Genomic DNA, 16987 nt, shown 5'->3' with positions numbered 1-16987 from the left:
GAAGTCCTGAGCCGCACCTGTGAGGGTTGCCTCGGCGTGGATGTTGAAGTCCCCCAGCACAAGAAGCCGTTGGGACTCCACCGCCAGGCTCGAGACCACCCCCGCTAGCTCAGGTAGGGAGACTGTAGTGCAGCGAGGTGGACGGTACACTAGCAGAATCCCTATTCTGTCCCGGTCACCCACCCTCAGGTGGACGCATTCAAAATTTGTGGTCTGCGGGATGGGGCTCCTGGTTAGATGGATGGAATCTCTATAGACCACTGCGACACCGCCTCCCCGTCCTCCGGCTCTTGGTTGGTGTTGCACGGAGAAACCTGGAGGACAGAGCTGGGAGAGGTTTACGCCCCCCGCTTCATCCAGCCAGGTCTCCGTGATGCACGCCAGATCTGCCTGCTCCTCCAGGATTAAATCCTGGATCCAAGTTGTTTTTCCGTTGACAGACCTGGCATTCAACAACACCACCTTCAAGCCAGAGGGCCCGCTCACCTGGTTACACCAATTTACCTTAGGAGACCGATTGGGAATAGTTAATTTAGATAAACGGTCCGAATTAAGCCGAATTCGAGGTCTCCTTCTCCCGCATCTCCTCCTTCCCACCACGACCTCTATGGGGGCCCCTCGGCTAGTTTTTGCATATCAGTCCCATATTCACTTTAGCTTGCTATATTTTTGGGGCTTGGCCTACTAATTTCTGACCTCAATTACATTTCATAAATACTGACTGTGTATTCCAGCTTGGAAATGGGTTGGACTGGGTGGCCCTTAAAGTCTCTTCCAACTTTTATGATTTTATATGAGCTTAATTTTGACTCTTCAGTTAAGATACTGCTTCTTATAAATATGCCACACTTGATATAACTATCTCAAATAATTAAAATACTATTTAGTAAATTCTTTTGAAGTAACAGAAGATAATTGCTGTAACATTTTTGAAAACCTATGTTTCAAAAACACTGGGTTTTTAAAATCATCTCAGAAGTGACTTGAGAAACTGCAAGTTGCTTCTGGTGTGAGAGAATTGGCTGTCTGCCAGGATGTTTCCCAGGGGATGCCTGGATGTTTTACCATCCTGTGGAAGGCTTCTCTCATGTCCCTGCAAGAGAAGCTGGAGCTGACAGACGGGAGCTCACCCTGCTCCCAGAATTCAAACCGTTGACCTTCAGGTCAGCAGTTCAGCCAGCACAAGGTTTTAACCCATTGCGCCAGTGTGGCTCACTGAAAAAACACTGTTGCTATGATATATTTTGGTACCATTTGTCCTGCGTTCAAAGGGGCACACCCATTATCTGGGACTGTTTCTCATTAGGAGGCATCTACAAATCCACTTGCTAGTTCCGATGAGTAGGGAGGCTAGTAAAATATAAATTCTCCCCTCCCATTTGTGTGTTGTGGTTTGGAGAATAGAAGACATGACATATCTAAGTATTTATTTATTATATTTGTATACCGCCCTTCTCAGTCCTTAGGCGACTCAGGGCGAAAAAGATAAGGATATTATAAGTACTAATATTCTTATCTTCTTCAAAACATATTTATTTATTTAGTGTATTTAGTATATTTATATACCATATTTCTCACCTGTGGGGGAACTCAAGGGGATTTACAACATATTAATGGCAAGAATTCAATGCCAATATACATATAATAAAATAAAATCACAATAACTAAACACTGACATATAACTATAAAATAAAATCATGAAAACAGTTAAACATAGGCATATACAACATGTATACGCTTATTTTTTCCTATTCTCTGCCTAAATAAGGTACATAAGTTTACCTTAGACAGGACTAACAATATTTGAAACACTTCAAGCTTAATTTAATTTAATAATCAAGAACAAAAATACAGATCTTCTAAACAAAACTGCTCTTCTCAAAGAGCTTGTCATCCTATCTTTCACGTTTGTATAATGTGCTTTTCATTTTAAAGCTAGAGGTGGGGGTTCCAAACACTGGTTGGAGTTTTAGAATGTTTTAAGTTCGTTTCAAAATCCTTTGATAGCAAAACCCAGTAATTGAAGAGAATGAAGAGAGGTTTTAAAGATTCAGCGAATCAATTAAACAATTTAATACAAACACCTTAATCAGCTTCACAGACCGTAACAACATTTCTGTAGAATTCTTGGATTTTGTTCTACAAGAACTTTAATTGGCTTAAATAGCTGCTGCACTTAAATTTCTTATTTTCTGTAAGCAAGATGCCTGCTATGCACTGTAGAGGCTGTTCATGTAAAAAATTAACACCCACCAAAATAGAACCAAAATGGGCTTACTTTCTTGAATCCATAAACCCCACAGAGTTTATTGTCCCTTCAGGTTTTTTCCATCCAATCAGGTACTTGCTAGTTGCACCCTGCCGTGGATAGAAAGTCCTAGGGCCGGAAGAGGAGGAAGAGGAGGAGGGGAAAGGTGGTGCAAGCTGTGGAGAAGTGGCAGAGTGAAGCTCTTCTTTAGGTGAACTTCTGGCACTGGTGAAAATAACGGGGCTGGCAGAGTGTCGGGAACCCATGGTACTGGGAGAGAAGCATAATAAAGAAAAAGCTTGGCTTAAATGTACATGTTGACACCGTGCACAATTAATTTCAAAGCTGCATTTTGTTATGTGGTAAAGCCTTGCTGAGTGAAATTTAACCTAAGGACTGCTTTTTCAAAGTTATCAACCAGAGCATACACTTAATTAAAATAGGAGAACAAAAAGATATTTTGGCAACATTTATTCTGAAGAGATTGGTTATTGCCTTCCTCTGAGGCTGGGAGAAAGTGACTTGCCCAAGGTCAACCACTGGGTTTCCATAGCTGAGTGAGGATTTGAACCACTCAGGCCATTATACCATTGGTTCTCTTCTTTTTATACAATTCTATATAAAATGCTGCAATGTATCTGGGTAACAGATTGTCAGCACTGAAAGAAAAACACTGCTCCCTACAGTCTGCCAAGTTTACATAGTTTGCCTTTTCCTTCCTGCTTGCATCTGAGGAGGTAGATTTTACATTACAGAATTAATGCAGTTTGGCACAGCTTTAACTGCCATTACTTAATGATATGGAATCCTGAGGTTTGTGGTTAATAATGATGTTGCACAGAATGCTAAAGGCCTTGTAAAATAACTCAAATGGTTCCACATAATTGGGTCATTGCAATTAAAGTGGGGTCAAACTGGATTCACTCTACAGTACAGAGATGAACCCTTACTCTACCAACTTCATTCTCTCAGTCTCGAAGGTGCTACAAGATCCTTTTACATATTAATATTCCATACTAACACAGTTATGTCTTTGAAATTCCTTCCTGCTGTTAGCAGTGAGGAAGAAAGCTGACGAGATTATGGAAAGGATAAGTGATCTTCTGAACAAAGAACATTTTTCCAGATTGGATGACCACTAGTAGAATAGCAGAATCCAGTAGAAATTCGAAGGGATATCCCTTGCTTTCCTCTTGAACTCACATGCGCCCCCAAATCTGGCACAGGAGAATAGGGAAACCCCTAGAACTGCTATTTCTGGGCAGTGGAGAGAGCTGCAGGTGGGAGAGACAGAAGAGGTCCCATAATAATGGTATTGCAGGTCAAAAAAGTATTGAATTTAGGCCCACAATATTCAAATATTAGATTAAAAGTGTTCTGCGTTGATGACAAATTCACTAATGCAATCAATGTTCTAAACCACCTTGAGTCGCCGATCAGCTGAGTAAGGCGGTATACAAATACACTAACTAACTAACTAACTAAATAAATAAATATGTGCTTTATATATGCAGTGCCTTTAACTAAAGTCCAAGGATAGGGAAACAGCGTCAGGAATGAACAATTATTATAAAAATAGATAGAGCCATTTCTGTTCATAAGAAGCAAATTTACATTTCCATCTTCCAGTTTATTATTTTTTAGACATTCAAGAACAAATTCAGACTGATGGATTTATCTATCATTGGTTATTTTATCAAAATTTAATTGAAGAGGATAAAGGGATCTTAATGTCACATGACTACAAGTAGTGTTAGATTTCAAAAGTACTGAATACTGCACCATTCTGCCATGTTCACATCAACAAAATGAAATTGAAGAAAGGAATATATATTAATATTTATGGATAGCATATGAATAGACATAGACATTAAATGTATATATTAAAGAACACTTTGTATAAATGGCTGGTCTGTACCCACAATCCCACCCCACCCCACCCCACCCCATCCCAATATCCATAAATAAATGACATGGAAATTATGTTGCAGAGGAGTATTAATTTTGCTCCCCCATCTCACCCTACCCCACCCCAAAGAATAGATTAATGGAAAGGCTATTTATGTGTCTAAATATCAAATTCATGGAATGGAATGCTGGTACCCATTGTAGCACTTATTTTTCTGCAGTTACAGGGAGGGAATCCATCAAGATGGGTCTGGTTCCTCCCTCATGCTTCACAGGAAGGGCGTCAACTTGTCAACCAACCTAATAACCCTAAGAGAGAAGGCAAATCTCACCCTCCCAGTGATGGCATGACAAAATTCCAGACACCAAAAAACAGACCACCAAAAGTCAAAACAAACCTCCACCAAATAAGAGTGGGAAACAATCCTTCTCCACGCCTGCAGAAAATGAACCTTCATGGTGATTACCATTTTTCTGCAGTGTGAGGAGTCAATTCTTCAAGCTGGGACCTAGACCCTCATCATTTGGGAGGGCAACTCTTCAATTACAATGGCACAACCTGTTGCACAACTGTCAAAGGACACATTCATGGAAGCAAACTTGTGTAGTCAATAGCACCTAACAAAAGAAGACAGGAAAGCCCAAGCGGCTTGCCCAACAGATTTCCAAAAGAGAAGGAGATGTATCAAAAGCTAGCAGTATGAATGGGTTGTACCTGAATCCCTTCTACAACTGGCACTGCACTATGCGTTTGAAAACAAAACCTCAACCACTGAGCCAAAGTGGAAGAAGATATGTCTTTATTAAAAGGAAACAATTAATTTTACAAAACTCCTTTGTCCTACTGAATCCTATCAAAGTAAAAATTAAGAGCCCTCTGCATATCTAACCTGTGCTACTTTTTCCCGTGGTGCCTTGAGATCCAGACAAAAAGAAGATAGAATAATAATCTCAAAATTATGAACAGTGAATTCATGTTAATGAAAAGGAGGATCCAACCTAAGTAAAACCAAATTCTTGTGACATATATGCAATTCCTCTCATGCCAACAGACTCAACTCAACAGACTCTTGCAAATAGAGAATTCCAATTCACTATTAAGACCCAGAATCGCATGCAATCTCCATGAATGGAACTGATAAACTGTTCCTGATCAAAGTAAGGCCACCCTCTTAAAAAATTCTGCATCCCTTCCAGAAATGATCAGAAGGTTACCATGGAACTTCTGGTTGGCCTTGTGAAGATTCAGAACAACCCTCCACACTTTGTTTTTCATTTGAATCAAGAGGAACAGAGAGTGAGAGCTCAAAAATCTCTCCTGAGAGGTAACAGGCTCCATGCCCCTTATCTGAAGCAGGTGTTCTATTGCCTGAAGTGTCAGAGAGTGCTTCTCTGCAGACCTGATATTGTGAAAAGGAGGAAATTTTGAAGCTTTTGGTTGAAATTGATATGTAGCCTTTCTTCAGTCCTGTCCACCCACACATTGAAAGGTGTCTGTTACCAGTGATGGGCAAAATGTAGATGTCCTTACAGGAAACTGTCTCAATTCAAAGAGGACTGACTGGTTCTTACTGAATCCTGCAGACCTCTGTCATGAGAACTACAAGGAGGCTTGCAAGGGCTTCGATACCTTTTTTTTCTTGGCACTTAATTCACCTGCATTTTGAAAGACCAACTGACTTATTGCCGCTTCCTTTCACTCCCAGTCCTCATAGCCTGCCTGGCTAAATCCTTCCTCTGACTTTGCGAGGTGGTTAGCATGGTAGCAGCCACATGAATGAATGCAATGGATGCTCCAGCTTCCTTCCCATGCTTCCTGTTGTTAATATCAGGCTGGATTATCTTCTGCACTCATTCATGCAGCTGCCATCATGTTAACCATCTCACAAGACCTGGAACCACAACACCCTCTTTCATTAACTCCTCAGTAGGCACAAAACCCAACCCTGGATACTCAGGGAGAACTGAGTGATCTTGCCTGTTTGTAATACATCCACTGCCACACAAGTTTAAGTGGACTTCTAATCAAAGGAAAGCTCTGAGCTATGTAATTCAAAGTTTGTTCAACTGTGGTATTCAAAGATGACCATGCAGACCTATCTAAGGCTTCTTACTTCCCTACCCTCTGTATTTATAAATATATTCCATGTTGATATACTTTTCTATTATCTGTGAAAGTTGGTGCCCTGGAAAGGATTTTGCTCTGATTAAATAGAAACTTACAGAAAGAAAAAGCCATAGGAAACATGTTATATCTTGTGTTTTTGGAAGAAATTAGACATAAAGAGCATATCTGACAAGCTAGGATAGTGATGAACAGCTGTCCTGCTCAGTGCCTGGTTCTAAAATAATCTGAGTTAATATCTTTAATGTCCAAAAATTAATTGGTTTTCTTTCCCCTAAAGTAATTTAAAACCAAAGGCTGCATCTTGACCCCATTGGTCTTCTGATAGGAAAGACACCTATCAGAAGGCCAATGTTCAAGTTTAAGCTTGATTTGCTCACAGGCTGTTTTATGCATCTTTTTGACCATCCCCTGTCTCCACATTTCAAATGAATTGATTTCTCCGCATAAGCTTGTCAGATGTCTAATACATTGAAAGTCTCCATACATTGAAAATGGAAATACTGTGGCATGGATAATTCTGATTTTGGTATTTAGTGATGTATCTTCAGACTGGAGAATCTTATCTAGTTTCTTCATAGTAGCCCTTCCAAGTCTTCTCACTACATCACTACATTCTCTATTTTGATAAATATGGAACCAAAATATAGAATAATGTTAATTTTTCTTCATTGCCTTGTTTAATATGATATAAATGTTTTATGGTCATTATTTTTTTTCCTTCAGTCCTGACTATGCTTTTGGTTTGTCTTCTTTTGTTTATTTCATCTTTTTGCGACTTCTGCTAGTCATATGTGCCAATGCATACCTTTGTTAATTGTCAAGCCAATTTAGACTTATGGTTACCCTATGAATGAGAGATGCCCAAGTCACTCAATCCTCAACAGCCCTGCTCAAATGATGCAGACTCAGGGATGTTGTATATTCATCTGTAATGCATCTCTATCTTTCCCTACTGTCTACAAGCCTTACCAAATGTTGTTCTTGTTGTTTTTTTAGTGAGTTATGTCTTCTCATGATATGTCCAAAGTACGACTGTCTTAGTATAGACATTGTGGCTTCTATGGACAGTTCTACTTCCTCAATGCATGGAAGTAGGCTGCCTATGAAAACTTATCCAACAACTTAATCTTGCTCAGTCTCAAAGGTGCTATAAGATCCCTTTGCAAACTAACATGGCTATTTCTTTGAATTCTACCACTTCATTGTGTTACTCGAGCAAAATACTAATTCCTTGTGCATGTGTAATATATAGTAGCATGAATTTTTCAAATCCAAACAAGCTCAAGAACATGCTGAATACCTGTTTTTGTACCAGTGAAAAATCTTATTCTTAATATCATCTTTATCTTCTGTGTATAGAATTTTGGGAATGAAACACATAAAATCAGTGTCACAGCCACCATAACACTGTTTTCCATGAGATAAATGAAAAAATACAGTATTATCACAAAGGTAAATAATCTAAAAAACAACCTTACACTGATGCATATCAAATGTAAGAGAAGCTATGGAATAAGTCAGAGTAAAGGGGCCAGCACTTTTTAAGACATTCAGAATGGAAAAAGTATTGTGTGATTAGCTTTTGTACAATGTAAGCCTAGACACAAAGTGTTCTTTTATTGAATAAAATTCTAGCACTCCATAGATCTCACCTGTTTAGGTTTCATGTCTAGATGCAGCATCCTACTGAATGGGAGGGAGAATGGGGAAAATTGCACCAGAGAGTAAAGAGAAGATAGAATTCTGTAGTCTATTCAAAACTCCTTAAAACATGTCTAAAAGATCAATAATGCCATGTCTGCACTGCTTTACACATATATAAGATGTGTGCACTGTTGTGGGAAGAACCTAGTACAGGCAGTCCACAAGTAACAAATGAGATAGGTTCTGTAGGTCGGTTCTTAAGTTGAATTTGGAACAGGTACATTTTTAAGTGTAACTCCACCCTGCCTGCCTGCCTATCTATCTAATCACCCCTGTGGTGATTGTTTTGATGTGTGTGCCCCTCTTCAGAAGATTTCACCTCACTTTCTGTCCCTGCAATAATTGTCGTTCCTAATTATGAGTCATTTGTAACTTAGGGACTGCCTAGATCTATCTGCTTTCAGCTCTCCCACAACAGTTTCTCACCCACAAAAGAAAATATCAAACTAATCTTCCATTTTCAAATTCTCTGCTATTCAAAGTGAAGGACTGCCAAGAAACACGAGGATGTTATTTTCCATAACACCCACTCCTCACATCTGCTAGAAAGATATAGGAAGAGGCATCAAGTATGATTTTAAAGAAAATTACCTTGCATGGGAAACAGCATCGCTAAGGCTATAAGCACTGTTCTCTCTTGTTAAAGGGTTAGAAGCTGGTTGACTTTTGCTATGAATGTCCAAGCTTAATGAAGATTCTGTCTTTCTGTCCATCATGTGACTCTCTTTTTCTAAAGTCCGGTCTGCAAGGCAGACTACTTCACTGGAACTGTGCCACAATGGGGACACTTTCTCTTTCATAAGTCCTGATCGGGGAGATGTTGCTGAGTTGCCCAAGGAGACTGTGCATCCATGGTTGGGTCCATAGGAGGTGGTATCGATGCCACTGTCAGCAGACGTGCCTTGAAGATAATTATAGCTATTCATCTCTGACTCTGTCCTGTCTCCGCTCTCATACCACTTCTCATCACTATGGATGCTAGATGCATTGCTGGACAGTGTATTACTGCTTGAATGGCTGGAGTAGTGGCTATCAGACTATATATATAAAAAAAAACAGATTCTGCATTAAATTTAAGGCTGGAAGGGAAAGAAACTATTCATTAATGATGAGCATAGGTGCACATATTACTGTACATAAAATTAAGACAAGATGCATAAATACTCAGCTCAAGACTTATGTTACATATTTAGTAATCTGCCATAACCATCCATGTATTTTATAAACGAAGACACAGTTCCACTATAATTTTCCATTAACTGGTTTTCAATATACCCATTCTAAATTTATCGTGAAACAAATACTAATTTTAGAACATCACAGCAGAAACATTTGTCACAATTCATAATATACTTACAGATGTAAAAACCATTACTGAAAGCTAAGCGAAGTGAAATGAATCACAAGGATGTGAAAAGAGAATGCAGATATGTGAGATATTCCATAACAGTGGTTCTCAACCTGGGGTCCCCAGATGTTTTTGGCCTTCAACTCCCAGAAATCCTCACTGCTAGTAAACTGGCTGGGATTTCTGGGAGTTGTGGGCCAAAAACATCTGGGGACCCTAGGTTGAGAACCACTGTTCTAGAATGTCTACATACAATGGTCATCCTCCAAGTTTTAATGGAGTGCATAGTAACCAGCTCCAACAGATCTCTAGAAATTCCTCTAGAAAAAGGTGCTACTGCACACCCATGTTATGCATGCCAATTAGCTTGCAACAGCCATTCACATCCAAATCAACAATGTAGAATGGTATGTCAGTTAAAGCAAATGATTAATGAATTAATTCAGCAAGCAGCAACATAGTGCATAGGAATCTACAATGTATGGAAATATGCAATACATCCTGAAAAACAGTTGCCTTGTGCAAAATGTTTAGATCATATTATCAGCATCCTGATTTCCCCCCAAAATTGGGACTAAAAGCCAATTGGAATTTAAAAATGCAGACCATTTAAAGGCATATTACTTTGGGATCATGTCAGTAACTTTCCCCTTGTGAATAAAATGCTAGTTTTTTCCTTCAATATTTGAATATCGCTAAAATGTTTTCTTTTCAAGACTGTGAGCAAGCCAGCAAAATCTACACTTAAACCCCATAAGGGGTTAAGACTTAGCCTATAAAAACAGAAATATTAAAATTAATGTATTGGGACTAACTGCATCAGATCATTCAACTTTTTGCTGTAGAAAATGGTAGTAAGTCACTGATATTTTGCATGTGGAATATAGCAGTGGGTAGAATAATTTGAACAATACTCTTATTTCTGGAACAATCAAGGTTCCCACAAATCCTTAGCCTATCACACAGTGCTTTGTAGCAAAGCTTTGCTTCTGAATTGACAAAAAATGTTTCTATTAATGTTAAAGTTGCAATTAGCCTTAAACCACCGAGAGCAGCTCTATTGCTGCCGCCTCCATACTTTAACAAGGAAGTACAGTTCAGAAGAGTACAGGCTTCTAAAGGATATCTTACCTTTTGAAGAACTGCTGAAAGAGCAAAGTTCTTTAAATAGCAGTTTTGAAAGAAAACTTACATGGCCCTGCTTATTTGGAGACAAGTGAACTACTGGATCCTGCCTCATCAATCTTCCAGTGGGGCTCTCTCTGAAGGATGGCAGCACCTTTGACATTGCAGGGAGATGGCAAGTTGGTTCTGCAATATAGCATGGAATACATTTGCCTTCAGGAAGCTCACTTTATCCACTGCTCAGCATTAAAAGAAACTTGAGATACTGCTGTAGGTCTGCTGAGAACCAAAAGCAGAATATGACATTCTTTCACTAATGTTGCTGACCTACATTACTGCTTTTTATAAGCTGAAGAATTTTAATTAGTTTTAACTGCATAGGATTGTATCTAATTGGTGTCCTTCTGCAGACAACATGCAATTTGATCCAGTTCTGTCAGTGTGATATGAAGGGAGGTGATCTCTGGTAATTTTCCATCTCCTTCCTGTTTTTCCTTCTATTGTTTTCTGATGGGTCTCTCATTTGATCAGACCAAATGTGTGGCTGGGTGGGGGATGGACAGGGAAAGACTACAGGGAATAAAAGAAGTAGCAGAAATTCAATTTCTCCCGATTCTAGAAAAGTAAGTGTCCACTGCATCAAAGAGCCTTCTGTCAATGGAGGCATACCAACTGGACACAATCCATAATTACTACAGTTGGTAATGTAATTTGTTATGAATGTGAAGAAAAACTTTTAACTGCATTAAAGCAGGAAACTACTGAAAGTGAGGGTGACAGGTAATACTGTATGAACTTTCTACCCAAACCACAACTTTTTCCCCCAACTGTTTCCATTTTCTGTAAGTTGGAATTAGAGCACTTTACTTTCACAACGTAAAAGCAGCTATGTTAACTGCCAGGATCAACACACAACAGAGGATCTGCAAAAGTAATTCTGAAAAAGATTAAATGTACACGTGCCGTTACCATCTCAACAGTATGAAAACATATGTGATTAAAGTATTTCGCCAGAATGGAAACTAGAAATCAGTATAATCACAGGTTTTTCCTTTGAAGCAGATATGGGGGATGGGGAAATCAACAGATGGCTTTAATACTAGGACACCACTCACTGGGTCTCTGAAATGGTTAGAAGAAAAGTATATCTTTATATCTTTAGAATCTCAGAATTGTATTTCTTTTCCACAACTCCAGAAACATATGCTGAATACTTCAATATTTATATCTATACAATCACCATATATTGTGATGACAAGAAAAACAGTAAGAGCTGAGTATCTTCCCCTTAAAAAACATTTCTAACATTCAACCAACACAGGAGGACAGAACCATCAACAACCTCATCCCTCCCATTACAACTTTAGCTGGGAATTATTGATACTTGACAGGAAGAAGCTTCCAACCCATAATTACCCCAGAAAATCACAAAGTATGTTTTGCCTTTCATGGAAGCTAACTCATTATTGGTATCTGATCTTCTAAGTTCTACATAGAAAGTGAGTCCGCTTTCTGCCATTTATTTTGAAAATTTGGCTTCTGTATCAAAATTCCTTTGGCTTTGTTTCTAAAACATCCAGACCAAAAATCTCCCTCTGTTGTTCCTTTGTCTATACCCCCACAGTATGGTACAGGCTATTATGAGACCATTTAACATGAGACTTGATGATACTGCAGTGGACCTCCCAGGCCCAACAGATACCAAAGGTGCCATCCTTGATTAAAGCTAGTCATTCTGCATCAGCATCACCACTGCATAAAATTCTTAACAACGCTTCAGTGGGACCTACCCGTGTTAGGTCACTGCTTCAGCACATAGACGAAGAGGTCTATGTGCTGAAAATCCAAATGAGGACTTAACAATCAAAATCACAATTGAATGCCAAAGATTTGCATTGTTAAGCATGTCTCTCTCAGTTAACAACTTAATGGCAAAGTGCACTGAAAAAAACCCTCATAGGTGGAAAGTGATTCTCAAGCAACTATAGATTTGTTTACACATATTTTGTTTACACTCTTAAGGTTTTTACACCTTCAATGATGAAACAATTAGTTTGATTGTATCATACTACTAGAAACTAAATATCGCAAAGGGAGCTATAAACAAAGTGAAAATTAAATTAAGCTGATGCAGCACTTAATGGAGTCAAGGACAATCAATCAGCAACACTAGGTAGTAACTGCATTTTCTTCAACAGTGTCTTAAAAACCGATTTCATGGACTGATCTATTATTATTATTATTATTATTATTATTATTATTATTATTATATTGGTAAAAAAGTCATTGCAGTAAGTATTTTGAGACTTCTTCGTCCAGATCTTTGATGTTAGATTGAAAGAAGGCTTGAAAGAAGGCTTGAAGAGTAAACAAACTGAAATGTGTTGGGCTTTTTTTAAAGCAATAAAAGATCTTTTGAGCATCTTAAGACATGTTCCTATTTTTTTCTGTGGATTTCATTAGATAACAACAAAGGAACAACATACCGTAAGAAGTTGGATATTGTAAGAGGTTATTATAATAAGGGAATGGGCTCCCAGTGTCATATTGTGATGCCATTTAATTTCTGAAGCAAATATTTACTTACCCATTTGGTCAAGAATACTGTCTTCACTTCTCTGCCAACTTGGAGTAGATTTGCCGCTTCCACTGGTATCCGTGTTCTGTCTGTCAATGGAGGCAGGGGATCTTCGACTCATTCCAAACCTGTGTAAAAGAATCCCACTCCTATGAAATCTTATACATGGAAAGGAAGGGTTGCTGATCTGTAACCATGTTTCTTTGAGTGGTCATCTGTGAAATTTGCACTGATGGTACTTCCTGTGCCTGTGCAACATGCTTTGGAATCTTCTAGCAAGCTCTATAAGTATTCTGGCTGCAGCCCTGCCCACCCTCCCCAAGAGGCCTCAGTTCCCGTGCTGCTGAAATCAGCAGTGACAGAAACCAGGCATGATGCAAGCGGGGAGGATGGGCAGGGAGATGTGCGAATTTCACAGATGACCACTCAAAGAAACATGCTTACAGGTAAGTAACCCTTCTTTCTTCATTGTGGTCTCTGTGAAAATCACACTGATAGTAGTTTAGCAAGCTGCTCGCCTGGGATGGTGGGGGTCATGCCACCGAAGGTTAGTTCTGCTGAAAACTGCATCTTTCCTGGAAGCAATGTCCAGCTTGTAGAGCGTAACAAAGGTAAGTGGGGAAGACCAAATGGCTGCTCGACACACTATTCTGGTAGAATGCACCTTAAGAAGGAAGTTGACGCAGCTACAGCCCTGGTGGAATGGTCCTTGGACTGTGAAGGTAGGTCCTTTCCAGCCAGCTTGTATGATAAACATATGGCTAACATGATCCATGAGGATAGTCTCTGAGAAGAGATGGGAAGGTCTCTAGAATCTGCCCTGTACTTCACAAACAGCCTGGGGGATTTTCTCAGCTCAGCTGTTCTCCGAATGTAAAAAGCCAGAGCTTCCCCTCACATCAAGCAGATGCAATGCACGTTCCAACGCCATACCTGGCTTCTGAAAGAAAGTGGGCAACACTATGTCTTGAGACATGTGAAAAGCAGAGGCCACCTTCAGAAGAAATGCAATGTCTGTGTACAAGATGACCTTATTTTTGTGGAAACCTTTAACACGCACAATTCACTTGCTCTACGTGCCAACGTAATTGCCATGAGAAAAATAGTCTCCCAAGACACATAACACATGTCCATAGTTGCATGTGGCTCAAGGGGGGGGGGAGGGCTAGCCAACCCTGAGATAACTATTTGCAGACTCCAGGATGAAACCGGTGGTACAAATGGAGGCCTAAGATTCCTGTATCCCTGAAGAAAAAGTTTCACCAGAGGATCGGCAAAACACAAGGGGAGGCCTACCCTCTTCCTGTAAAAGGAAATAGCAGCCAAATAACACTTAAGTGAAGTGAGAGACATGTTGGCATTTGAAATTGAAGCAAGGAAGTCCAAGATGAATGATGTAGGGGCAGTGAATGGTTCTGCCCCTTTCTGCTCTGAGAAGGCATATTTTTGGTGTCAGGAGCGACCTGAGAAACTGCAAGTCGCTTCTGGTGTGAAAAGGCAGTAAACCTCTTCCATTTGTATTGGTATGAGTGTTTGGTGGATGCTCTCTGTGCTGCATCCAGGATCGCCCTTACTGCTGTTGGCAGGGAGGAGGTCGGAGTCTCCAATTTTCTTTTTCTTTGCCAGGAAGAGGAAGCTGGCTGTTGAAGCTGAAATAAGTTTACCAAAAGCTCAGAGGGTTCTCGTTTCTTTGAGGGATTAGGCAAGGGTTGTGGTTTGTCCCTATTTGTGTGCTTGAGGAACGGAGGTCCCTTCCCCCAAATATAGCAGACACCTATCTTGCCCCCTCTCCTGTAGTTTTCCCCCACAGGAGGAACCAAGTTTTACACTTGAGAGTAGCCACTAGAGATAATCCAACCACATCAGTGCAAGGAGGGCATGAGATAAAAATAGCCAAACAATCCAAGTCAATATTCCAAAGAGGGCAGTCAGAGTAAATCCCAATTGAGTGAACAGAAAGAGGAGGTCAAACAGTCCAATTTAACAAGCCAGAAATACAATGCGGTCAACTAGTCCAAGGTCAACACACTAGTACAACACAACATAGTCAAAGACAATCCAAAAGTCAACAACCCAGAAGACACAAATGTAGTCAAAACACATGCCGAGGTCAAATTTAACTATGAGAAAAACAACCCAACAGGGAAGAGAAGCTGCCGAGATCACCGAAGCTGCTGTGATATTGGCGGATCACAGGAACTGAGGCCTCAGCCCCTTCCACTGGTTATATGCTTCCTAGGGAGGGTGGGCAGGGCTGTATCCAGAAGACTTCTAGAGCTTGCTACAAGATTCTGAAGCACACTGTGCAAGTGCAGAAAGTACCATCAGTGTGATTTTCACAGAGACCATGAAGAAGCAAGTGTTTACACCAAATACCTCCACTGAAAACAAATAGAAAATAAAACACAGAACCAAAGCCCCAAAATCTTTTCTTTATTTTCAAATTGCCCATAAGGTTATATGATATATACTAAAACACTGAACATAATTATTTGATACAATAAAGACGGTTATGCAATAAATGACATTCACATCTTGTAAATTTTGGTCTTTTCATGACAAATAGGCATTAGAGGGAGATCATACCTGATTATTAATATTCTTAGTCATTAAAGTGGCTTTTCATGTAATAATTTCTCCTGCCTGCTTTAGTCATTTGACAGCTACATTCATTGTTTTTATTGTTGCGTCTATGAAACAACTGAACTCTAATTTGCTACATGCAAACAAATTGTAACCACTACATTTCAATGACTTAAACCATTCAGAACTGTTGTTTGTAATCAAATGTATCATTCATTTTAACAATTACATAATTCCCTGTGGATCATTGCTACACTAGTCATTAGACACAGATTCAGATAGGATGAAGGCAAGTAGACATAAGCTGTATATAAAGTAAGATGTTTATGGACCACAGACAGATGCTTTTGCCACAGACAGTATACCCTGGTTACTCATCTGTACAGGCTTATGAGCAAAAGGGTCCTACTGGACCACACAAAAGCCTATCTAGAACAGCACTCCATTACACTCTGTGGCCAAGCAGCTGCCCACTGGAAACACACAAGTGAGAAGAGGGCAACAGCTCTCCATCTTACTGATGCTTACCAACATCTGGTATTTAGAGGCACACTGCATCTATTTCTGGAGATAACCTCTAGCATTTATGGTTTTGATAACCAGTGATAAATGTAAACTTCCACGAACATGTGTGATCTCCTTTTAGAGAAGCTGAAAAAGTGAATGCCATAACTAAATTACGTGCTGTTGGAACATGCATGGTTTCCTACTTCTATCTCGAGGTTCTTCATTATCTCTTAATCAATCTGTATCTGTTAAGAGGTCCTTGTTAACTCTAGATGGTTGCCTGGGCTTCGCAACTCATAAACCTCAGTAAAATCCAAATAAGTAGAACACTCTACTTACAAGGGGAGTTCATTAAAGATTTCCCCTGACCCACTTCCTGTGGCAATGAAACTTGGCACAGTTATTAGTCTACATTGATGCCATTAGGGACACACACTTCTCCCATCTTTTTAAGCAACTGTAAACACCTCACTTGTAGAAGTCGGCAGGTTGCTCCAAAAGCCACGTTGTGACTTCGGAAATCAGAGTCTCATTAACTGAAAAATGCTTGTCCTTCAAAAATAACTTTATTGTTGGAAGGAGGTGGAAGTTCGATGGTGCGAGGTCGGATGAATAAGGGGGATGTGGTAGAATGTCAAAGTCACAGGAGCACGCTTCCATTTGGGCAACATGTGAGTTGTGAACTGGTTTATTGTCTTGCAGAAGGAGGATACATTTGGTGAGCATGTCATGTCTTTTGATTTTGATGGCCTCCCACAATTTCCGCAGCAGTGAAGTGAAGTATGCCCCAGTGATCATGGTACCCTTTGCTAGGAAATCCATCAACACTACTCTGTACTGATCCCAAAATACTATGAG

General features: G+C 39.7%; 1 protein-coding gene across 7 annotated transcripts in view; it reads right to left on the bottom strand.

The window, feature by feature from the left end:
- Nucleotides 1-16987, bottom strand: part of SIPA1L1 (signal induced proliferation associated 1 like 1) — a 181784-nt gene that overhangs the window by 22452 nt on the left and 142345 nt on the right. For all 7 annotated transcript variants that reach the window (XM_060761557.2, XM_060761548.2, XM_060761605.2 and 4 more), the window contains 4 exons: nucleotides 13049-13167; nucleotides 10529-10647; nucleotides 8580-9025; nucleotides 2279-2518 (listed from right to left, as the gene is read on the bottom strand). In XM_060761557.2, the coding sequence (XP_060617540.2) occupies nucleotides 2279-2518; nucleotides 8580-9025; nucleotides 10529-10647; nucleotides 13049-13167 (924 nt within the window). The remainder of the gene's footprint in view (nucleotides 1-2278; nucleotides 2519-8579; nucleotides 9026-10528; nucleotides 10648-13048; nucleotides 13168-16987) is intronic.

Source organism: Anolis sagrei, chromosome 1 (assembly GCF_037176765.1).
Source record: "Anolis sagrei isolate rAnoSag1 chromosome 1, rAnoSag1.mat, whole genome shotgun sequence".
Lineage (NCBI taxonomy): Eukaryota > Metazoa > Chordata > Lepidosauria > Squamata > Dactyloidae > Anolis > Anolis sagrei.
The sequence above is the reverse complement of the archived record's forward strand: the minus strand, read 5'-3'. Positions and strand labels throughout refer to the sequence as shown.